Source organism: Trichosurus vulpecula, chromosome 5 (assembly GCF_011100635.1).
Source record: "Trichosurus vulpecula isolate mTriVul1 chromosome 5, mTriVul1.pri, whole genome shotgun sequence".
NCBI lineage: Eukaryota > Metazoa > Chordata > Mammalia > Diprotodontia > Phalangeridae > Trichosurus > Trichosurus vulpecula.
The window spans coordinates 250,949,230-250,970,277 of record NC_050577.1 but is presented as its reverse complement, the minus strand read 5'-3'; the positions used below and the strand labels follow the sequence as shown (position 1 = coordinate 250,970,277).

The window sequence follows — 21,048 nt, the reverse complement described above, 5'->3', positions numbered from 1 at the left end:
CATTTGTCATTTTCTTATATATATATATATATTCTTTATACATTTTGAAAAAATTAACATTGCCTTCTTTAAAAAGTTATTTTTAATGCTTCATCTTTAACTGGGTTGGACTATATGATTTCTGGGATGCCTTCCAACTTTGGTTTTCTGTGATTAATTGCAAAAGAAATTTAAGATCTGTGCTTACAGAAAGAACATATCTCCAATGGTCTCTTGGACTTATCCATTGGAGTGTTCAACCAGCCCCTGGAAACTATATGGCCCATCTCAGCTTAGATTCACTGCCCCAGCAAAGCTAGTAAGCCTGTCAAAATTTGGGTAAGGGTTGAACTAAATCATGTTTGTGATTCCATGCCATCTATACGCCTAGATTATTCTTACTTTTGCATCTGTCTTTGTGGAATTCCCTTTCTCTTTGTCAAATCCATGTTCACTCATTTCAGTCTTATCTGATTCTTTGTGACCTGTGGACCATAGCACGCCAAAATTGTCCATGATGTTTTCTTGGCAAAGATATTGGAGTGGTTTTCCATTTCCTTCTCCAGTGGATTAAAGCAGACAGGTTAAGTGACTTGCCTGGGGTCACACAGCTATGTACACACACAGCTGAGTATGCACTGAGCCACCTAGCTCACCTTAAACTCATCCACATACCTACTTCCAAACCAGGTTGAAAATTACTTCAAGAATCTTCTGTGTATATTTGTATTTCTCCAACTAGATTCTTGGGGCCTGGATTGTGTCTTTTATCTCCATTCCAGTACTCTATGTACAGGAAAGACTAAATAAAGGTCAGAATGATAGTGTAATTTCTGACCTCAGATATAACTCAATAGCACTATGCAATTTTCTTAGAATGATAGTTAAAACTAATAATAAAAAAAACTGGTAAAAGTAGTCTTGCATTCCCAGATTTGAAAATATAAAATGATTAATAATACTATCTGATATTGGTCCAAAAATAAATCAGTAGGACAGAATAGAGATTCCAGATGCCCAATCCTATGTACTTTAGGGTTTGATAAGCTGATGGGGGAAAAGATCCATTATTTAAGAAATGTGTTTGGGAAGACTGGTTTAATGATGAATGGGAAATGAATTTAGACCTCCGTCTCATAGATATCTATCTTGATGATTTCCAACCAGATGATATAAAACATGTAAAAAAGAAAAAGGAGTAAACAGGAAACATAATAAATGTTGGATTACATTGAGCATTTTTTTACGAGAAAAATATGAAAATAACACTGGGGAAAGTATGAAAAATCTGTTACAAAAATTTCATCTTAATTGTATAAGGAACTGGTAAAAATTTACAAAGGCAATTCCTAGCCTCCAGTGAATAAATGGTCAAAGGTTTTGAACAAATAATTTGCAAAAGAAAAAAATGGTAATTTTTCAAGAATTTAACAATTTTAATGAAGAGATGCAAATTGAAACAATTTTGAGGCATCATCTCAGATTCTCCAATAGGCCCCCAAAATAAATAAAAGCAATAAAATTGCTAGTCAGGCTTATTATTCATTGTTGGTGGAAAACTGAAAACAGAGAATTTTGGAGGGCAGTATGCTGTAATAGCTTAAAAACGATTATGCTTCCTGACCCATTCTTTTGTTGAGAATATACAACTTGAAGGTATTTTTAAAAGCTATCAAGAGATCTGCAATTGCAAAAAAAAAAAAAAATCCAAAACAAAACCAACCCATGAAACTGGTAGCAGTCTAAATGTCCAACAGATAGTGGAATACCACATTGCAATTAAGACTAGACAAGTATGCAAACTATATAGGAATCTGGAAGGACTTTTATGAAATCATGCAAAATATAAAATCAGAGCCAATAGAGTTTTGACCTTTGACTATATAAAAAGAAGGCTGTTAGAGACAGGAAATGGCTGAAAAGTTATGCTATGTTGTCTGCTGAAATTCACTTATTTAAAATGTAAATAGGTGCGGAACAAGTTTAATTGATGGAATGTAAATTTGAGAGTAGAAGTTACTCCTTATCTGTATCCTCTGAACCTAGCGTAGCACAATGCCTGGCGCTTGGTAAGTGCTTAATAAATACTTGTCGATAGATTGGATTGATTGTATGAATGTTTACTATGTTTATAACGAATGATTTTTTAGATTGCTTTATAGCCAAGTGTGGTAGTACATGTCTGAATTTATTGCTCCAGGGGATAATAAGTCTGGTGGATTCAACCTGAGGTCAGATGTTTTGAGCTAACGCCCTTCTGGTGTCCCAGCAGTCTAGCACCAATATGATGACCCCCCAAGAGGGGTTAGGGTGGGACATCAGGCTGGCTAAAGAGGGGCAAACTGATCCAGGTTGGAGGCAGCATAGGTCAAAACTTCCATGCCTGGGAAGAATTCATGATCTAATAAGAGATAGAGAGCATTACAAAGTGCAAAATGGATAATTTTGATTATGTGAAACTGAAAAGTTTTTGTATAAACAAAGCCAACGCAACAAAATTTAAGAGGGAAGCAGAAAATTGGGAGAAAATCCTTACAACCAATGTCTCTGATAAAGGTCTCATCTCTAAAATATACAAGGAACTGAGCCAAATTTATAGGAATAAAAGTCATTCCACAATTGAGAAATGGTCAAAGGATATGAACAGGCAGTTTTTAGAGGAAGAAATTAAAGATATCTATAGGCATATGAAAAAATGCTCGAAATCACTATTGATTGGAGAAATGTAAATCAAAACAACTCTTACGTACCACATCTCTCCTGTCAGATTGGCTAACATGACAAAACAGGAAAATGATAAATGCTGGAGAGGATGTGGGAAAACCGGAACATTAGTACATTGTTGGTGGAGTTGTGAACAGATCCAGACATTTTGGAGGGCAATTTGGTACTATGCCCAAAGGGCTATAAAAATGTGCATACCCTTTGACCCAGCAATACCATTCCTAGGGCTATATCCCGAAGAGGTCACACAAGTGGGAAAGGGACCTGTATGTACAAAAATATTTATAGCTGCTCTTTTTGTGGTGGCCAAGAACTGGAAATCAAGGGGATGCCCCTCAATTGGGGAATGGCTGAACAAGTTGTGGTATATGAATGTAATGGAATACTATTGTGCTATAAGAAATTGGGAAGATATGGACTTCATAATAACCTGGAAGACCTACATGATCTGATGCTGAGTGAGGGGAGCAGAACCAGGAGAACATTATACACAACCACAGACATGTTGATTCTGTGATGACTAACTTTGATAGACTTGCCTCTCAGCAACACAAGGCTCAAAGACAGCTTCAAAGGACTCATGATGGAAAAAGGTAGCTACATCCAGAGAAAGAACTGTGGAATCTGAATGCAGATTGAGGCAAACTATTTGCTCTCTATTTTTTTTCCTCTTTTTTGGGTTTTATTTCTTCTCTCTCATGATTCATTCCATTGGTCATAATTCTTCTTTGCGATTTGACTATTGTGTAAAAAAGTTTAATGTGAAGGTCTATGTAGAATCTGTATCGGACTGCATGCACATGTCTTGGGAGTCAGGGGGGAGGGGAGGGAAGGGAAGAAAATTTAAAACTCAAGAACATATAAAACTAAGTGTTGTAAACTAAAAATAAAAAGTCTAATAAAAAACCGAAAAACAAACAAACAAAACTTCCATGCCTGTTGGCAGTGGAATAGGGCTCTTTGCGCTTCCAGCCTGGGAAAGACAAGAAAAACCCAGGTTCAAAAATTAAAAAGAAAAGAACCTCCCACCCCAAACAGCCTTCACAAATGTTAAAGCTCTTTCCAGAATATCACAGCAAATAAGGGGCTTAAGTGGGGGCCAAAGGTACCCACAATAAACCTAATAGTTATCTTTAGAATCTGATCTTTGTGTGTACTTAAATTATTTTTAATATTAGAATTGCCAGAGAATGTAGAACCAGAAATATTTACTTCTCTTAAAAATACAAAAAACCAAACCCACAACCCTCATAATATTTAAGTTTCTATATATACACATTTAGACAAAACACTTTTTTTTCAAAGCAAAAAGCATCTAATTAAAGCAGGAAAAAATGACAAAAAAGTTTCCCCCATATACACAAGGGCAAACGCACCGATAGGTTACTACCCTAAAAAGGAGGGGATAATACACATATAGGAAACATACAACAACCAAACATCAGTATGTAGATGCTGCAGAGCTACTGACGTCCTCTAATGATGTCAATAAAGTTGATTGATCAGAGGAGCAGTTTTCTTGGCCGAGTATTTTTAATATTTATTTAATATATTTTCCCAATTACATATAAAAAGAATTTTTAGCATTCTTTTTTAAAAAAAAATTGAATTCCAAATTCTCTCCCTTCCACTCCTTCCCCCTCATTGAGAAAGCAAGCACTTTGATATAGATTATACTTGTGCAGTCATGCACAACATATTTCCATATTAGTCATGTTGTGAAAGAAAACAGACCTCCCCACCCCAAAAAAAAGTAAAAAAAAAATATGCTTTGATCCATGTTCAGACTCCAACTATTTCTCTGGAGGTGGATAGCATTTTTTACCATGAGTCCTTTGGAATTGTCTTAGATCATTGTCTTGCTGAGAACAGCTAAGTTATTCACAGTTGATCATTGTAAAATATTGCTGTTACTGTGTACAATGTTCTCCTGGTTCTGCACATTTCACTTTGCATCAGTTCATGTCCTTCCAGGTTTTTCTGAGAGTATCCTGCTAATCATTCTTTTTTTAATCCTGAGGCAATCAGGCTTAAGTGACTTGCCCAGGGTCACACAAGTAGTAAGTGTCAAGTGTCTGAAGCTGGATTTGAACTCAGGTCCTCCTGACTCCAGGGCTGGTGCACCCACTGCACCACCTAGCTGCCCCTCCTTATGTCTTATGGCACAATAGTATTCCATCACAATCACATACCACAACTTGTTTAGCTATTCCACAATTGATGGGCACCTCCTCAGTGTCCAGTTCTTTGCTGCTATAAATATATTTGTACATACAGGTCCTTTTCCTTTTTGTTTTTTATCTCTTTGGGAGATAGAACTAGTAGTGGTATTGTTGGGTCAAAGAGAATGCACGATTTTATAGCCCTTTGGGCATAGTTCCAAATTGCTCTCCAGAATGGTTGAATCAATTCACAAATCCAGTGTTTCAATTTTTTACACCCCTGCCAACATTTGTCATTTTCCTTTTCTGTCATATTAGCCAATCTGATAGGTGTGAAATGGTGCCTCATTGTTTTAATGTGCATTTCTCTAGTCAATAGTGATTTTAGAGCATTTTTTCATATGACTATAGATTAGCTTTGATTGTTTGAAAACTGCTTGTTCAAATCCTTTGACCATTTATCAATTGGAAATGGTTCCTATTTTTATAAATTTGACTCAACTTTCTATATGAGAAATAAGGTACTTTATTAGAGAACCTTGTTATTCAATTTTTTTCAGTTATTACTCTTTTTTTCTCTCAATATGCCCCTTACCCCCGTTTATCCTACTCTCTCCTTTCATCCTGATCATCCTCAAAAGTGTTTTGTTTCTGACTACTGCCTCCCCCAATCCACACTCCCTTCTATCAGCTCCCTCCCACTCCCCTTCTCTTATCCTCTTCCCCTCCTACTTTCCTGTAGGGTAAGATAGATGTCTATACCCAATTGAGTGTGTATGTTACTCCCTCTCTGATCCAATTCCAATAAGGTTTATGTGCGCCCTTCCTACCTCTCCCACCTTCCTGCCCACTGTAAAAGCTCTTCTGCACCTCTTTTATGTGAGATAATTTATTCCATTCCACCTTTCCCTCTCCCTATGCATTCCTCTTTCTCTTTAATTTTTCAAAGATAATCCTTCCATCATATTCAATTCACACCCAGTGCCCTGTCTATGTATACTTCTAACTACCCTAATAATGAGAAAGTTCTTAGGAGTTATAAGTATTATCTTCCCATGTAGGAATGAAAACAGTTTAAACTTACTGAATCCCTTTACCTTTTTATGTTTCTCTTGAGTCTTGTGTTTGAAATTTAAATTTTTTATTCAGCTCTGATCTTTCCATCAGAAATGCTTGCCTCTGTTTCATTGAATATCCATTTTCCCTTGAAAGATTATGCTCAGTTTTGCTGGGTAGTTGATTCCATAGGGATCATTTAAATGGAGGTAGCTGGACAGTTTGTTTCCTGGACTTTGATTAAGTGGTTTGCATTAGAATACAGTTTGGTGTAATGGAAGAGGGGACTTGGATTTAAAGCTCTCTTTCAAGGAGCTTCAGCCTTCATTCAGTAGTGACGTAGCAACTGAAGCCTTCTAGTCAGATGACTTTCCCTGCAGTTAGTTTCTTTCTTCGGCTCTGTTCTTCACTTCTATCAGTGGGTCAACTCAGAGCTTCCTGCTAACTCACCATTCCCTTCAGTAAAAAAAAAACCAAAACACCAAAAAAAACCCCAAAAACCAACAACCCTCACAAACACCCTTTTTCTGTTAGTTGTGAAATGAATAGCTCTTATTCCATCACCTTGAAGTCTCTAAACATTTATTTGATTTACTGTTTTATGTTTTAAACCTTTCAGGCCTTAAAACCGGGTATATCCAAATGAGGCAAGGGACCACAATGCCTTGTGATCTCGGTCCTCAAATTGGTCCACTTTATATCCTGTCTCTGAAACCTTTCTTCCCACTTGCATTTTGTTAAGTTTTTAGTAAATAAGTAATTTTTAAGTTCCTTTTAGCTACCAAACCATTCACATGCAAAAGGAGCAGCAACTTACATCTCTTATAAATAGATCTAAGCCTTCTTATTTATGCAAAAATCCATTTTCTATTCCATTTGGCAACCAAATTCTGTTTCTTTACACATTTTTGGCAGTTTTTATTAAAGACAAGTTCCTTGCCCCTTTCAGCCACTAAACTGTTCACTTATGAAAAGGTGACTGAATTTATAACTCCCCCAAAACTCCTGGATCGTTTTATACAAACCATTATCTACCTGACATCCCATGAGATACCTCTAGTCTGTGTTAATTCTATGAACTTGTATTTATCCCAAGTAAATTTTCATCTTAGCTATTCTAATAATAGCTTACATTTTTCCCCAAGCTGACTTTTTTGTTTTACTTTATGCAAAAACTTTTTTCTGCCCTTTTCAGTAAATAAACCATTCAGATCTTGGAGTTGGAAGGAATCTTTTTTGCCAAACCTTACCTACCTAAATCAGTAATTCCATCCAAAACATCCCTGGTACACCTAGCTTCTACTTATGTACCAATAGCGATGAGTATCTTGCCACTCCCCTGAGGCATCTCACTTTGTTTTTGAAAACTTGTCATTTTGAAATCTACTTCCCACACATTGGTCATTATGTTCCTGCCTCTTGGGCCTAGTTGAAAAGTCTCTTCCCAGAGACAGAATTTCAGATATTTGAAGGTTATTATGATCTCCCCTCTCATCGAGTCCCTAATTTCCCTGTTGTTTTTCAGTCATATCCAACTCCTTGTGATCCAATGGACCATACTGTCCATGGAGTTTTCTTGTCAAAGAGTTTTGGCATTTCCTTCTCTGGTTCATGTTACTGATGAGGAAAATGATGCAAACAGGGTTAAGTTAAGCTCAGGGTCACACAGCTCAGGGGTCAAGGCTATATTTGAAGTCGTGTCTTCCTTTCACCCTGTCCATCCTCAAAAGTGTTTTGTTTCTGACTGCTGCCTTCCGCAATCTACACTCTCTTTTGTCTGAATCCTGGCCCAATGTTCCATCTACTGAGCACCCTAGCTGCCTAATTCCCTCAGATAGTCATAAAATCTTAGCATTAGAAGGGATTGTCGAGGTCATCTAGTCTAGTTATTCTCCCAACTTTTTTGATCAAGCACCCCCAGTCAGTAGAAATTTTTTTGCATGTACCCCAATGTATTTGTGTAACTTGTAAATTATATAATGTACCACTATTTCTAATAATTGTATTGTTTTATTATAAAGCTTATACAAAATAGATATTTTTTATGTAGGTGAGATGAAGATGAAGTGACAGTTGATCTTATGGCCAGGAGGGAGGCACTGGAATTTATAGATCAGGGTAGCAATGTGGTAGGAAAATCCCTTTGACAGCTCTGTGGATGATGGATTAGATAGAGGAAAGGCTGAAGCAGAGAGACTAAGTGAGGAACTATAACCATAGTTCCAGTGAGAAGTGATGGGGGCCTGAGCTAAGGTGGTTGTGTTATGAGAGAAGGTAGGAGAAACATTTGAGAGAGGTGGAGGTAGAATTGACAGGGCCTGGAAAGGAGTGAGAGTGAGTACAGAATGACTCTGAGGTTGTATACCTGGGTGACTGGATTTATAGTCCCCCAAAACTCCTGGATCGTTTAATACAAACCTTTATCTACCTGACATCCCATGAGATACCTCTAGTCTGTGTTAATTCCATGAACTTGTATTTTATCCCAAGTAATTTTTATCCTAAGCAAATTTCCATCTTATTAGATTTAGGCCATTGTCTTAGCTTGTTGAGATCTTTTTGGCTAATCATCCAAAATATTAGCCATTCCTTGAAGCTTCATACTATCTCCTTTGATATCTTCATATGAGCATAGCAATCCCTTCATTCACAAGACCATGGAGAGCTCCTTGGAGAGCTGTGATAAACAATCTCTCTCCCAGTTTGACACCAACCCCATTAATTACCACTTTTTGGGTCTAGCCATTCAGTTCTGAAAATCCACATGTTATCATATAGACCACATATCTCTTCATTTTATAATAGGTAGCGTTTCATAAGGTTTGCATAGGCTATCTTATCCATAAGGATAGCGTGGAAGATTATAAAAGACTGAAAATTGGAGGAAGATTTAATATGGAAAGACAGTTTGAATACAAAAACTCTTCTCAGTGACAACCATAGGAGGGACCACTGCTTGACCCCAGAATAATACAATGATATGCCATGCTTGCTCAGCCAGGTGATGGCATGAATATGGACTTCCTTATCCGTGACTTTTTAGAGACCCACATGATTCTCTTAGATACATACGTAGGGGCATTCTGTATAAAAGAGACTACCTTTATTGAGCTCACTGAAGCCTTTATCTCAGTTGAGTCAGAGATGTTGGAAACATTCCCTGGCATGGGGTGGGTTAGCTGGATCAAGATTTTGTGATTTTTTAGTTGATTAGCTGTATCTGACTCTTCGTGACCTCATTTGGAGTTTTCTTGGCAAAGATTCTGAAGTGGTTTGCCATTTTCTTCTCCAGCTCATTTTATAGATGAGGAAACTGAGGCAAACAGGGTTAAATGACTTGTTCAGGGTCATATAGCTAGTTAAGTGTCTGAGGCCAGATTTGAACTCAGGAAGATGAGTTTTCCTGACTCCAGGTCTAGCGCTATCTCCACAGTGCCATCTAACTGCCCCAATATAAGCTTATTCCAGTAAAAATTCTTTTTCTTATTATACTGTGGACCTCCTTGTCTTTGTGTTCCAATTATTTGAATCCACAGTCTCTAGTATATTTAGGGCTATTGTCAAACATTTTTCTGGGTCTCTACTGTGTTCTCATTTATTAGACTAGTAACCCTATTTTTTTTTTAAAAGCAAGGATATTGGCTTAGCATAACTGATTTATTGGTGAAGCCACAGTGGCTCAGTGATTACTACTTCTGTAACTAATATTTTAATGGATCCAGGATCTCACAGATGAGAGTACTCACTCTATCAATATAATGTGTAACCTTACCCATGCTGGCTCATTCTAGGTCATTCTTGTCCTTTTTATCCCCCATGGATACCCTATGAAAGATCCACCCAACATGCCAAAGGCTCCCCTCCTCTGGGGTTTTTCATGCTGTGTAAAGACCAAGGTAGCACCTGGGATGTTGATCTGCTCTCTTTGCATTCCAGGCTCCTCCTTCCTTTTCTTTGCCCACCTCTTTCCTGGACATAAGATTTCATGGACATAGTTGTTGCCATCTATTTCATATAGGTTCTTCAATGGATATATACTACAGTCTGTTTTCACCCACTATATTTCTGTCCAAGATTTATATCCACTAAGTATCCCAAGGAAAATACCACTGTTAAAAAAGATTGCTTCTCGTGTCAGGTTATCCTCTTGGGATCATTAAAAGTGCTGCATTAATTTCCCAAGTTTGATCTAGCCTGCTCTTTCTTAATTTAATTCTGGGCATACAGTAGCTTATTATCTTGGGCTATATATAAGCTAAATATTTCCAAGTCATTGGCTCTTATACTTCATACAAATATAGATTTAGAGCTGGAAAATGCCTCTGAGGCCATCTACTCAAACCCTTCATTTACTCATAAGGAAACTAAAGGCCAGAGTGGTCAAATCACTTGCCTAAATTTATAGAGAGAGCAAATAGCAGGGCTGGCATTTGGTCCAAAGTCCTCTTGTTTTTTTTTTTTTTTTAAGGGGGGAAGGCAGGGCAATTGGGGTTAAATGACTTGCCCGAGGTCACACAGCTAGTAAACGTGTCAAGTATCTGAGGTCGGATTTGAACTCAGGTCCTCCTGACTCCAGGGCCAGTGCTCTACTCATTGCACCATCTAGCTGCCCATAGTCCAAAGTCTTCTTGCTCCAAATCCAGCATCTTTTCGAAAACACACTTCTATTGTCTTTTTCTATTTTTTTTCCCCCTTTGATGTCTGTTTTACCTTCTAGAGGCTAGGATGACTGTTGTTGCTTTTCAAACCCACTGTTTTCTTTTACTGTTGCTTAGTCATATTGGATTCTTCATGACCCCATTCGAGATTTTCTTGGGAAAGACGCTGGAGTGGTTTGCCATTTCCTTCTCCAGCTCATTTTACATGTGAGGAAACTGAGGCAAACAGGGTTAAGTGACTTGCCCAGTCGCATAGCTAGTGTCTGAGGCTACATTTGAACTTGGGAAGATGGGTCTTCCTGACTCCAGGCCCAGCGCTCCATCCGCTGTCCCATCTACCCTCCTGTCCTTTATACACAACTCTAAATCATTGAACTTGAAGGTGAGGCCTTGACTCAGCTTACATAAAATGCATTGGCTTTGTGAAAGTCAAGTTCCTTATAGCTGTGGTCTTCCACCACTCCTGACCCTGTTTGTGGCTATATTGTAGATAGTTAAGGTGACCAGAAATTTAAAAATATTCGAATGAAAATTTACTAATACATATTTTATGTAATTACAAGACCAATTTAATCACCATGAAGACTTTCTTCTGCAATGTGCTTTCAAGATACATGTAAAAACGCAAAATATCAAAACATTTAGTTAATTCAACCAGAGCATATAAGAATACTTTATAAACTGTGTACATTGACACTTAACATTATATTATAAATACAGATATGAAACTTTAAGAATTTTTGCTACATGTATTTCCATCCTATTGGTTTAAATAAAAGGGAGGAAAATGGAGACATTAACAGGTGTCCCTTCATGCTGACTAACTACCATATAGTACCCTTAAATAAAGTGCTAACAGCAGTAGGAAAAGCTGGGGAAAATCAGCCCTTTTGGACAAAACTTGAATCTTCATCACTCATCTCCTGGTGAACCATAATGACTAATTTGTACTTAGAGTGTAGTGACGTAGTGATACAGTTATATAGAGAAAGCAAATCCCTTCTCTTAGGAGATTAGATCATTTGGTTCCTTTCTACGTGGTCCCCTTTTTGTGTTGGTTTTTCTATACTTTTAAGCACCCACCAGTTTCAAGGCACACTCGAACAGACTCAACATGGTCTCTATGCCTTGTGAACATTTTTCTGTAAGACAAGAACAATTGAAATTAATTCACTTCCTGCATTGAGTTTCTTACCAGAAGTAGGTGGTATTTTTTTCATTTTTTTTATGTAGATAAAATTCCATTATGGTGGTAACCCTAAGGAAATTGACTAACTGATCCGAACACACAAGCCACACCTCTGAAAATGAGATTTCTTTGAAAATACACTGGTGTGCAATGAAAAACACCACCACTTATGGGCCACACCCAAGTTTTATACAAACCTATATTCAGAACAATACTTTTTTGGTACTTATATTGTGTTGTATTTTGAGTATTGCTTGAAGTATTAGAACAGAGATTTCATAGCTATCCTTTACAATCAAGTTAATTGTAATGGTACTTACGGTAACATACTATTTTAAAAGCACCAATAATACAACAGTAGCAACAAAAACAATTATAATGTTTGGCTCAGTAAAGCCATTGTTTTTAGATTTATTTACTGACTTAAATAGGAACACTCTATAATGGGGTTGCTAGAGAAGGGGGAAGGCATTGCTTCAGGACGTGTTTCCATAAGAGGATCCAGGATCCTACACAGCTTCTGAGTAGGGGCCCATAGTAGTATTGTACTCCTGAGATCCTACCCCCATGGCTCCATCCGGTCCTGTAGGCCCTTTGTCAATTCATTGGTGAATCTATCACATTCCTCATAGCACCGCTAATGGCATTGATTCCTAGACAGTTTGCCCTGGGTATCTTTCTACAATCTACACCCTCCATATGACCTCTCCATCTTCTGCCAGAATTCCTGACCTCTATAATTTTAGCATGTCAGACTGGAGAAGTAGTTCCAAACTGGGAGGACAGAGGAAGAATCTGCTGGAAGCATTAAGGCTAAAAGGAGAAAAGACTGGCCTGTCGTTAAAAACAAAATTAAAATAAAACCAAAAACTGATCCATTGTTCTGAACTCGGTGAGACAATGTCTGGCCTTACCCTGATGTAGTGACTAGTAATCTTGCCAAAGCATGTTTCTGTATTTTACTCCGGTCCAGCCAGCCAATGTAACTTTAAATGTTGACCTATAATTCTAGCATTGATTTCTCTAAACCCTACAAAAAAATCTTTGTATCTCTGTACTACCAACCTCCACTACTTGGCAAAGGTCTTGCAGGCAACCTTAAATGTTGATTGATTTCAGTCTCATTCTTTTGAATTCACTTGGGAATTTTCATTTATTGTGCAAAGTGGGTTCCATTTTTCTCCTTATAGGAACAACTTTGTACTCATTAATTTTATGTTTCCCAAGATGACTCCAAGCCTAGCAGCAGTACTAATTAAGAAGGTGGTGGAAGCAGCTAACAGTATGTACCTTCTTCTTCATCTTTTCCTTCATTTCTGATAGGTATACTTTCTCCAAGGTAGCCTTTGGGCTTAATTCACCTCCATTAATAATCTTGAAACTCTTAGGAACCACCCATTTACCCTCCCCTCACAGCCTTCCCAAATTAAAAATTTTTCTTCCCAAGTATCCTACTCAAAGAATTCATGTGCCAATAGAGGTGAAGAGGGGCAGAATTAAGCTCCTCAAAGGTTGGGCTGCTAAGGCTGATTGTTCTTAAAAAGGAGTTTTTAATTTTTTTATTTTGGACCATTTTTGTAGTCAGATGAAACATATAGACCTCATCTCAGAATAATATATTTAAAAAAATATTAATTGAAGTAAATGCTAAATTTCAGTTAGAGTTCAGTGAAAATGTTTAATCCTTCCCTCCATCCTGACCTCCTGAAATCTCTCCATTCACTTGTTGGGTGTCTGTCAACCGTAAGTTAAGCAGTCCTATTCTAATGGTTGAAGAATGAGAGGTCATTCAGAGGTCAGAGCTCCCAAGTGACAAGGTGAAAATACATTTTGATGGTCCAGATGACAGATGGTCAAGTCCTAATTTAGCAGGTTCAATAGACCAGGAGATGATTCTGGTCTCCCCCAAACCCTGCTTAGCTGTAATGGAGCCAGGTTCTGTTGGTGAAAGTTGAGGGAAGATCTGGAGTTCTGTGAACCACCTTAACAGGTAACCAACTTTCCATTTTGGAATTTCTGAGCAGCATCATTATGGGCATGATTCTGGCATGATTTTTATAGCTATCTTAAAACTATTACTGAGGCTTTTCCACCTAGTTTGAGTGATTCAGGAATATCCAGCTATGTGGGAATTAAATGCCCCCATCTTAGGGAAAAATCCATGGAGATCAGGCAGCTGATGAGACAGAGTGGGCAAGGTTTGAGGTGGCCTGGCTTGTTCGTTACACTTCCTGGAATGGGGGGGAGTGCAGTTCTCATGGTTTACTTATGTGAAAGATAGATACAAAAGTCAATAAAACTAAGGAGATAAAACATGACTTCAATCTATCAGAATGACTTCTAAAATACATGTAAAGAGGAACCTCGGAACATGAAACCCGGGTCGTCCCATTAAAATTTGATTTCATTTGGAATGGGAAATGAAAGTCGACCCTAAGCGCACTGGAGTTTTGCGTGTTCTCTGGTATGGTCACTTGCTTTAGGATTGTTGTATGTCCAGGGACCGTAGCCTGAGGAGAAACAAGAAACATCATTTGACTCATTTCAGATGTCCCACCTTGCCAGCATGTTCTACACTGAAAGATAAAAATATCATCTTTGTGCAGTTCCCACAAAGCTTTGCTTGGGTGCCTCCCCAGTCAAGGTCAGAATCCTTCCTGAGCACTCAGTGAGCTTTCCAGGGACCCTGGATAGGAATCAAGGCTATAAAATGGAAAAAAGTCCAGGCATGCAACTGAGAAGTAGAAAGCAAAAGGCTAATTATAATTCTACCCTGGTCTTCTTCTGGGAATGGTGGCCAAGCCCTCAGTGAAGGCAAAAGAGTGGGTTCCAAATTTGCACCAAAGAGAATAAGTGTTCCTGGCTCCCTCCAAGGAAATGTCACAATATTTGTAAACAAAATAAGCATGCAAAGTAAGCTTCCCAGCAATTTATTTTCTCTCCAGAGTTAATTTAAGCTTGGAGCTGAATGCTTTCCAAAAGAACTTGAAATAGGCCCCTATGTCCGTCTTGGGAAATTGGAATCAGAGTTGGATTTTTGTCTCTGTGGGTTGTCACAGTCAGGGATGTAACCCATCCTGGCTCTTGGGGGTACAGACTCTGGCACCCCAGAATTCCTCCAGCTTCATGAGGGAGATACTGGGGAGCAATCTTTAGATTCAGCACTACACAACCCTGCATACAGAGGGTGGCCCACGATCCTTGGTTGTTGAATTAGCAGAAGGGAAAGAGGAGGCCTTTTAGCCTGGAGCCCTGTCACTGCCTGGCTGAACCAGCGATCTGAGTGAAATGACAACCAATTGAAATGGTCCTTGGCTGTACAACTGGGGATTGATAGCTCATTCAGCCAGTGATTGGTCAAAAGGTGGGGAGGGAATCAGAGCTCTTGGATGATTGACAGCTCATTCAGCCAGTGACAATGGTGAAAAGAGAGAAAGGACGGAGGGTGGGAATCAGATCTCTACCTCCTACACTTGTATGGACCTCATATTGATTTTTGGGGCTCTGTAAGATTAAGGTCCCTGTCAGTGTCTCTGCCAGCGCCCAGAATAATTGCCTTTTTTTCTTTCCTTCTTCATTTATTTATCTAAACATTTTCTTTGTATTGATCACTTCCAGACTTATCCCTCCCTTACCTAACAATTGCTTGTAACAAAGACTTAAAAAAATAGGAAAAAAGGGCAGTTTAGCAAAACCAAAGGTTGACCCCACAAAAGAACTGCATCTGGTGGTATACATGATTTCATACTTAGGGTCAGTCCCCCGCCTCTGTAAAGAAGAGGGAAGCAGCACCTAACATTTCTTAAGAGGAAAAAATGGTCAGAAAAAAAAGCCTGCAACCAGATTCTCATGTCAAAAAATGCTATATATGTGTAATCTTTGGTAAATGGGAATATGGAGACCCTGAGGGAGGGAATCCCAGAATGTCAGCTGGAAGAGATCTTGGAGATCAAGAATGCCTTATAACACCCCCAACAAGTGGTCCAGGCCACCTCCAATGAGTGGGAACACTTTATCTCCTGAAGCAGCATATTCTAATTCTTGTAGAGCTCACACTGTTTTTCCTCATATCATCTCTAAATCTGTATCTTGTATCCCCAGCTCCTGATTCTTAGGGCTAAGTAAAAGTAGTCCTTTTTCCAGGTGACAATCCTTCAAATACCTGAAGACAGTTATCAAGGTCCCCACCCCTGCCAAGTTTTCTCTTCTGCAAGGTAAACACCTTGAGTCCTTTCAACTGATCGTTAAATAATACCAGTTTGAGGTCTGCCCTAACCCATCTTACTCTGATTTAAAGGGTTATTCAGTTTATCTATGTCCTTTCTAAAATGTGGTGCTCAGAATGGAACACAACACTCCATATATCTGGCTAAAAAGTCACATCATAACAGAATTCTTAGTTCTGACCTTCGAGGTTTCACCCACCAAACGTTTTTATGAGAGCTATAGTAACTATAGGCAATTTGTTTTAAGCCAGGCTGGTTAATGGGGCGTAAATAATCCGACACCTGGTATGTACGGGTGCCTCCTTATATACAAGGCTGCACAATAATTTTTTGATTTACAATGAGGACTCACAATCTGCCTAATAGTTAAAATGTTTGCATATATTTAATATCCAAAGAATCTGGAATGAAAAATCCAGGGCAGCAAGCTTAATGTTTATTAAATGGGAAAATAATTTAGTACAAGTCATGCAGAATCCCTTGGGGTGTTGGCATGTCCTTGTACTCAAAGGAAGTTTATGCATTTAAAGTTGCCTCTGGTACCACAGAGAGCAATTCATTTATTCATTAGATTTACTCCACCCAGGTGTATGGATTCCTAGCCAAAAGGAAATACCACAGTGAATTCCAGTGTACACAGAAGGGACCATTCTACTAGGTTGTGGGGAAAAAGGGGGTGGTGGTGGTAAAGTAAAAGGCCCTTCTAAGCAAGGGAGGCCAAACTCCTAAGGATCATCATATCATAGATTTAAAACTAGAAGTGATCTCAGGAGCCATCTAGTCCAATGCCCTCATTTTATATATGAGGAAATTGAGGTTAACAAGTATAGATGGCTTGATCAAGGTTACTCCCACATCTGGTAAATGTCAGAGCTGGGATTTGAACTCAGGTCCTCCTTTCCAGTATACCCAACTGCTTCTCTAATCATGTATATCATGAAGGTCCACTATATTCTGACCAAAAAAACAAAAAGAAAGGAGGAGCAGGATCTCCTTTGAAGGGATAAAGATCCCTTTCTCCCACCTCCTACTCCCTTCAAATCAGTACAAAAGCAAGGTTTTGACAGTACATAGTGGAGGTAGCAGGCAGCTAGGTGCTGCAGTGTATAGAGCATTGGGCTTGGAATCAGGAATTATTCATCTTCCTGAGTTCAAATCTCACCTCAGACAATTACTGGCTGTATGACCCTGGGCAAGTCACTTAACCCTGTTTGCCTCAGTTTCCTCATCTGTAAAATGAGCTAGAGAAGGAAACAGCAAACCACTCCACTATCTTTGGCCAGAAAACCCCAAATGGGGTTATGAAGAGCTGGGCACGACTGAAATGACTCAGAAACAACTCCCTGTTCTTATTGTTATCTCTTGACCTTCAGGGCACTGGCCAACCTTCTCAATGATTTGGGTACATGATTTCAGTTTTTCTCTCCGTTTCATTCTCTTCTATCATCCTAGGTGATGTCAGTGTTCATGACATCTGTTCATAACAATCTGACCACACAATTTCTCAACCTAAAGACCCTTTTTATCCAACGCATTTTATTGACACTAACACACTGTAGTCTTCACCAATCTCTTGAAACTGCAATACCTCTAAGATCTTGAACTTTGGAATTTCTCTCTCTGACCATCACCTTCTAATTCTTCTACCTCTTCCACTCTCCCTAAACCTGATCTGCGCTTTTACTTATGTTTTCTTGACCCATCCTTATTCTTCTAATTCACATCCCACACTTTGGCTTTATTTACCAAGCCATTTTGTTAGCTTCTGCCTTAGAATCACTTAACCCTTCCATGGTTTTCAACCATTCCCAAGTAGAAAATTATCATTCCTAAGTGATTCAAACTTCTGATTTCTCTGTTTCAAGGTGTATTGCTGGTAAATGCTGCAAAATGAAAATAAACTTTCCCCTACTATACCTTCCTCCCAACTGTTTGATAACTTTTCTATCTTGGCTTTAATTACTCCCTAGCTCAGTCCCTACAGAGATTGTTCTAAACCTCATTTTTTTTTTCCTTTTCTTGTATCCAGCTACACCCCACACCAAGAAGATGGAGATTATCTGAAGGGAACACTATTATCTCTCCTCCTAAAAACCTCTCAGTATAATCTTCCCTCTGGCTACAGAAGGAAAGGTTCTACAGTCTGTAATAAAGTTAACCGCCTTCGCCTGGGCCCTTGAACCCACTTACTTGAAAACCAAGACATTCCTCTCATGCATTTTTCCATCGGACCCGTCCCACACACTGACAAGCATGCTCGAGTCTTCTGAATCCCAAATAAGCTTTGCTTTACAATTCTACTCCAACCATCATCCCATGTTTCTTCCCCGTCACTGGCAAATTCTTAAAACAAAACAACTACATCTATTTATGTGACTTCCCAGGCTTTATATCCAGCTCTGACCTTCATTCTCAGATGCATCTTCAATGACCTATATTTCCCACAGAATGTCCCACTGGCACCTTAAACCCAGTATCTCCAAAATGGCACTTGTCATCTTTTCCAATATATGTATTCCTCCTTTTGACTCCTTACTGTCTATGTCATAGAGTGTTATCTTCATCTTCTTTACTGCTTATATTTTATCAGTTAACAAGCCCATCTCTGCGATATCTCTCAAATGTTTTTCCTCCTCTCTATTCCCAATGACATCCCCCTAGTTCAGGCCCTCACTGCCACCAACTTAGACTATTGCAAAAGTCTTCTTAGTAAGTCTTTCCTCTCTCCCTTTTCTAATCCATCCTTTATCCTGATGCCAGACTAATCTTCCGTGAGGACCAATAAGTAGAAGTTGTAGAGAAGCAGATTTTGGCTAGATCTAAGATAAAAAATACCCTCTAATCTGAAAGTAGAAGAAGCTGCCTGGTAAGGTTTTGGGGAAAAAAAGACCTAGAGGTCTTCAGACCAAGGCTGGATGATCACTTGTTGAATATGTTATAGGGGATGCCTTTCATGTATGGGTTGGACCAGAAGGCTGTGGACAACCCTTTCCAACATTAAAATTCTCTGAGTTCCCAATCGCTGGAGATCATCCATCAGAGACTGGATGAAAACTTTGTAGAGATGCTAAGGAGGGTCTCAAATATTGGTTAAAATAGGTTACCTCTCAGATCCCTTCAGTGCTGAACTTCTTAAACTCTAAATGTTTGGGATATGGTCTGTCTTTCCAAAAAAATATTAGCTGACCAATAAAAATGCCAACTGGCCAATATTTGATGTGACTTTTTCCATCTCAGACTTTTCAGAAAAATTGTTCTTTGTTGTATTATGTCAAATGTATCACTATCCCTTCCCTCTATCCTTAAGGCATGTCTAATTTCCTAAAGGTTTATTTTTAGTTGCCATCGCTGCATTTGTCCAAACTGCATCCCTATGAGGGAAGCAAGTCTCATCCCTAAGAAGGAAGCAAGTCAGTTACTAGATCCTATAGTTTTTTTTTTTTAAGATTCCAGAGGTATTGTTTGAGAACCAAGCAATCCTTCCAACCGTAGCCTCTTTGATGTCACACCCAGTGAAATTTGTTTGGGGGAAAGCCTTGTCTTTTCAAAGCGAATTTGACCCACATCACATTATATGCTTACATTTATCGTATAGGATCCAGGCAGAAGAAGAAGATAGTATTCTCCAAATCTGTTGGTTCTGAAGGGGCATATGTGGTTCCTGCCATTAGCCTCCACTATTGCATTTGGTATTGGAGTTTTGTTCACATCAAAAACTTGACCTTTGATACCTGCAAAGCAAGAAAAAAAAAGGGGGGGAGTGTAGATCTCCAGAGTTTTATAGCCTACTAGAAGAATAAAACTTTTTTTTTTCCACTTAAAATATCTGACTGTTCAGATAATCAGATAACATTTTGTAGAAGAAAAAATCCACCAATATTAACTTTAAATAGGAAACATAGGAAATAGGAATAGGAATATTCCTATTATTAAATAGGAATATTAAATATTAAATAGGAAACCATAGAAACATCTTTGGCTTAGGATCTGCTAGACACCCAACTGGTCCCAACACCTGTAGGGTGGTTAAAGGCTAAAGGGGGGAATTTTATGGGAAAGATGAAGCAGTCCAATGGTTCAAATTATGCTTAGGGAGAGTAAACCAAAGACTATGAGAGTTGGAGATGGAGGCTGCCAATCCAAAACTCAAAGGAAGAGGCAGGAGGTGGGAATGGAGGTCGTATCAGGCAGCTCAAAAGCTGTAGACTGAGCACAGTTATAGATGCTACAAAGTTGGAGCAGTAGTTACTGATGAGATGGCAGCTTCGCCTCACATCATTTCCCTATCCAAGATGATGGTGGTGGTGGCGTGATAGCCACACCCCCACTTTGGTCTCTTGAATCCCATTGTCAGACTAAGCACCAGGAAGATGCCATTTTAAAGCACATAGCTCTTTCCTGGATCTGATTCAAGACTTTTCATTTATATGTTTTCAACTTCCTTCACGACTGAATGCTATCAGCATCAACACTGAACAGGATTTTTGATTGACTGTTTGTTTGTTCAGTTGTTGGTGTTCTTTCCATTTCTTATTTTAGTTATAGTATTCAGCCATTATAGGTATATAATGCATACGTATAATGTTCAGCCATTCCCCAAATAATGAGCATTCCAATTCTTTGCTACCACAAAAAGTTGCTATAAATGTTTTTGTACATATTGGCCCTTTCCCTCTTGTTAATTGCACGGGAAAATAAGAAAGGTAAAGTAAGCTGAGATATGAGATGTTAGTTATCATCACTGTCATAATTAGCATTTCTATAGCACGTTAAGGTTTGCAAAAGTATCTTATAAATATCTCATTTTATCCTCACAACAATCCTCAAAAGTAGGTTCTATTATTTTACAGATGAAGAAACTGAGGCAGATAGGTTAAATAACTTTCCCAGGATTACAGAGTTAGAAAGAGTCTGAGGCTGTTTTTGAACTCGGGTCTTCCTGACTCCGAATACTGAACTTTAGCCATTGACTCCAGAGCTTGCCCTTCCTGACTTGACTTCATTTATTAACACCCAGGAATGTCAAATTTATGTATGAGTATACCATCGGCTTA

The 21,048-nt window shown here is 38.6% G+C and overlaps 1 protein-coding gene across 2 annotated transcripts in view; it reads right to left on the bottom strand.

Annotated features, from left to right (window-relative positions):
- Positions 1-11,125: 11,125 nt before the first annotated feature.
- Positions 11,126-21,048, bottom strand: part of CPM (carboxypeptidase M) — an 81,944-nt gene continuing 72,021 nt past the window's right edge. For both annotated transcript variants that reach the window (XM_036759568.1, XM_036759569.1), the window contains exons 8-9: positions 19,577-19,725; positions 11,126-14,278 (exon numbers count right to left, since the gene is read on the bottom strand). In XM_036759568.1, coding sequence (XP_036615463.1) covers positions 14,024-14,278; positions 19,577-19,725 — 404 coding nt within the window. In that variant the 3' untranslated portion in view covers positions 11,126-14,023. The remainder of the gene's footprint in view (positions 14,279-19,576; positions 19,726-21,048) is intronic.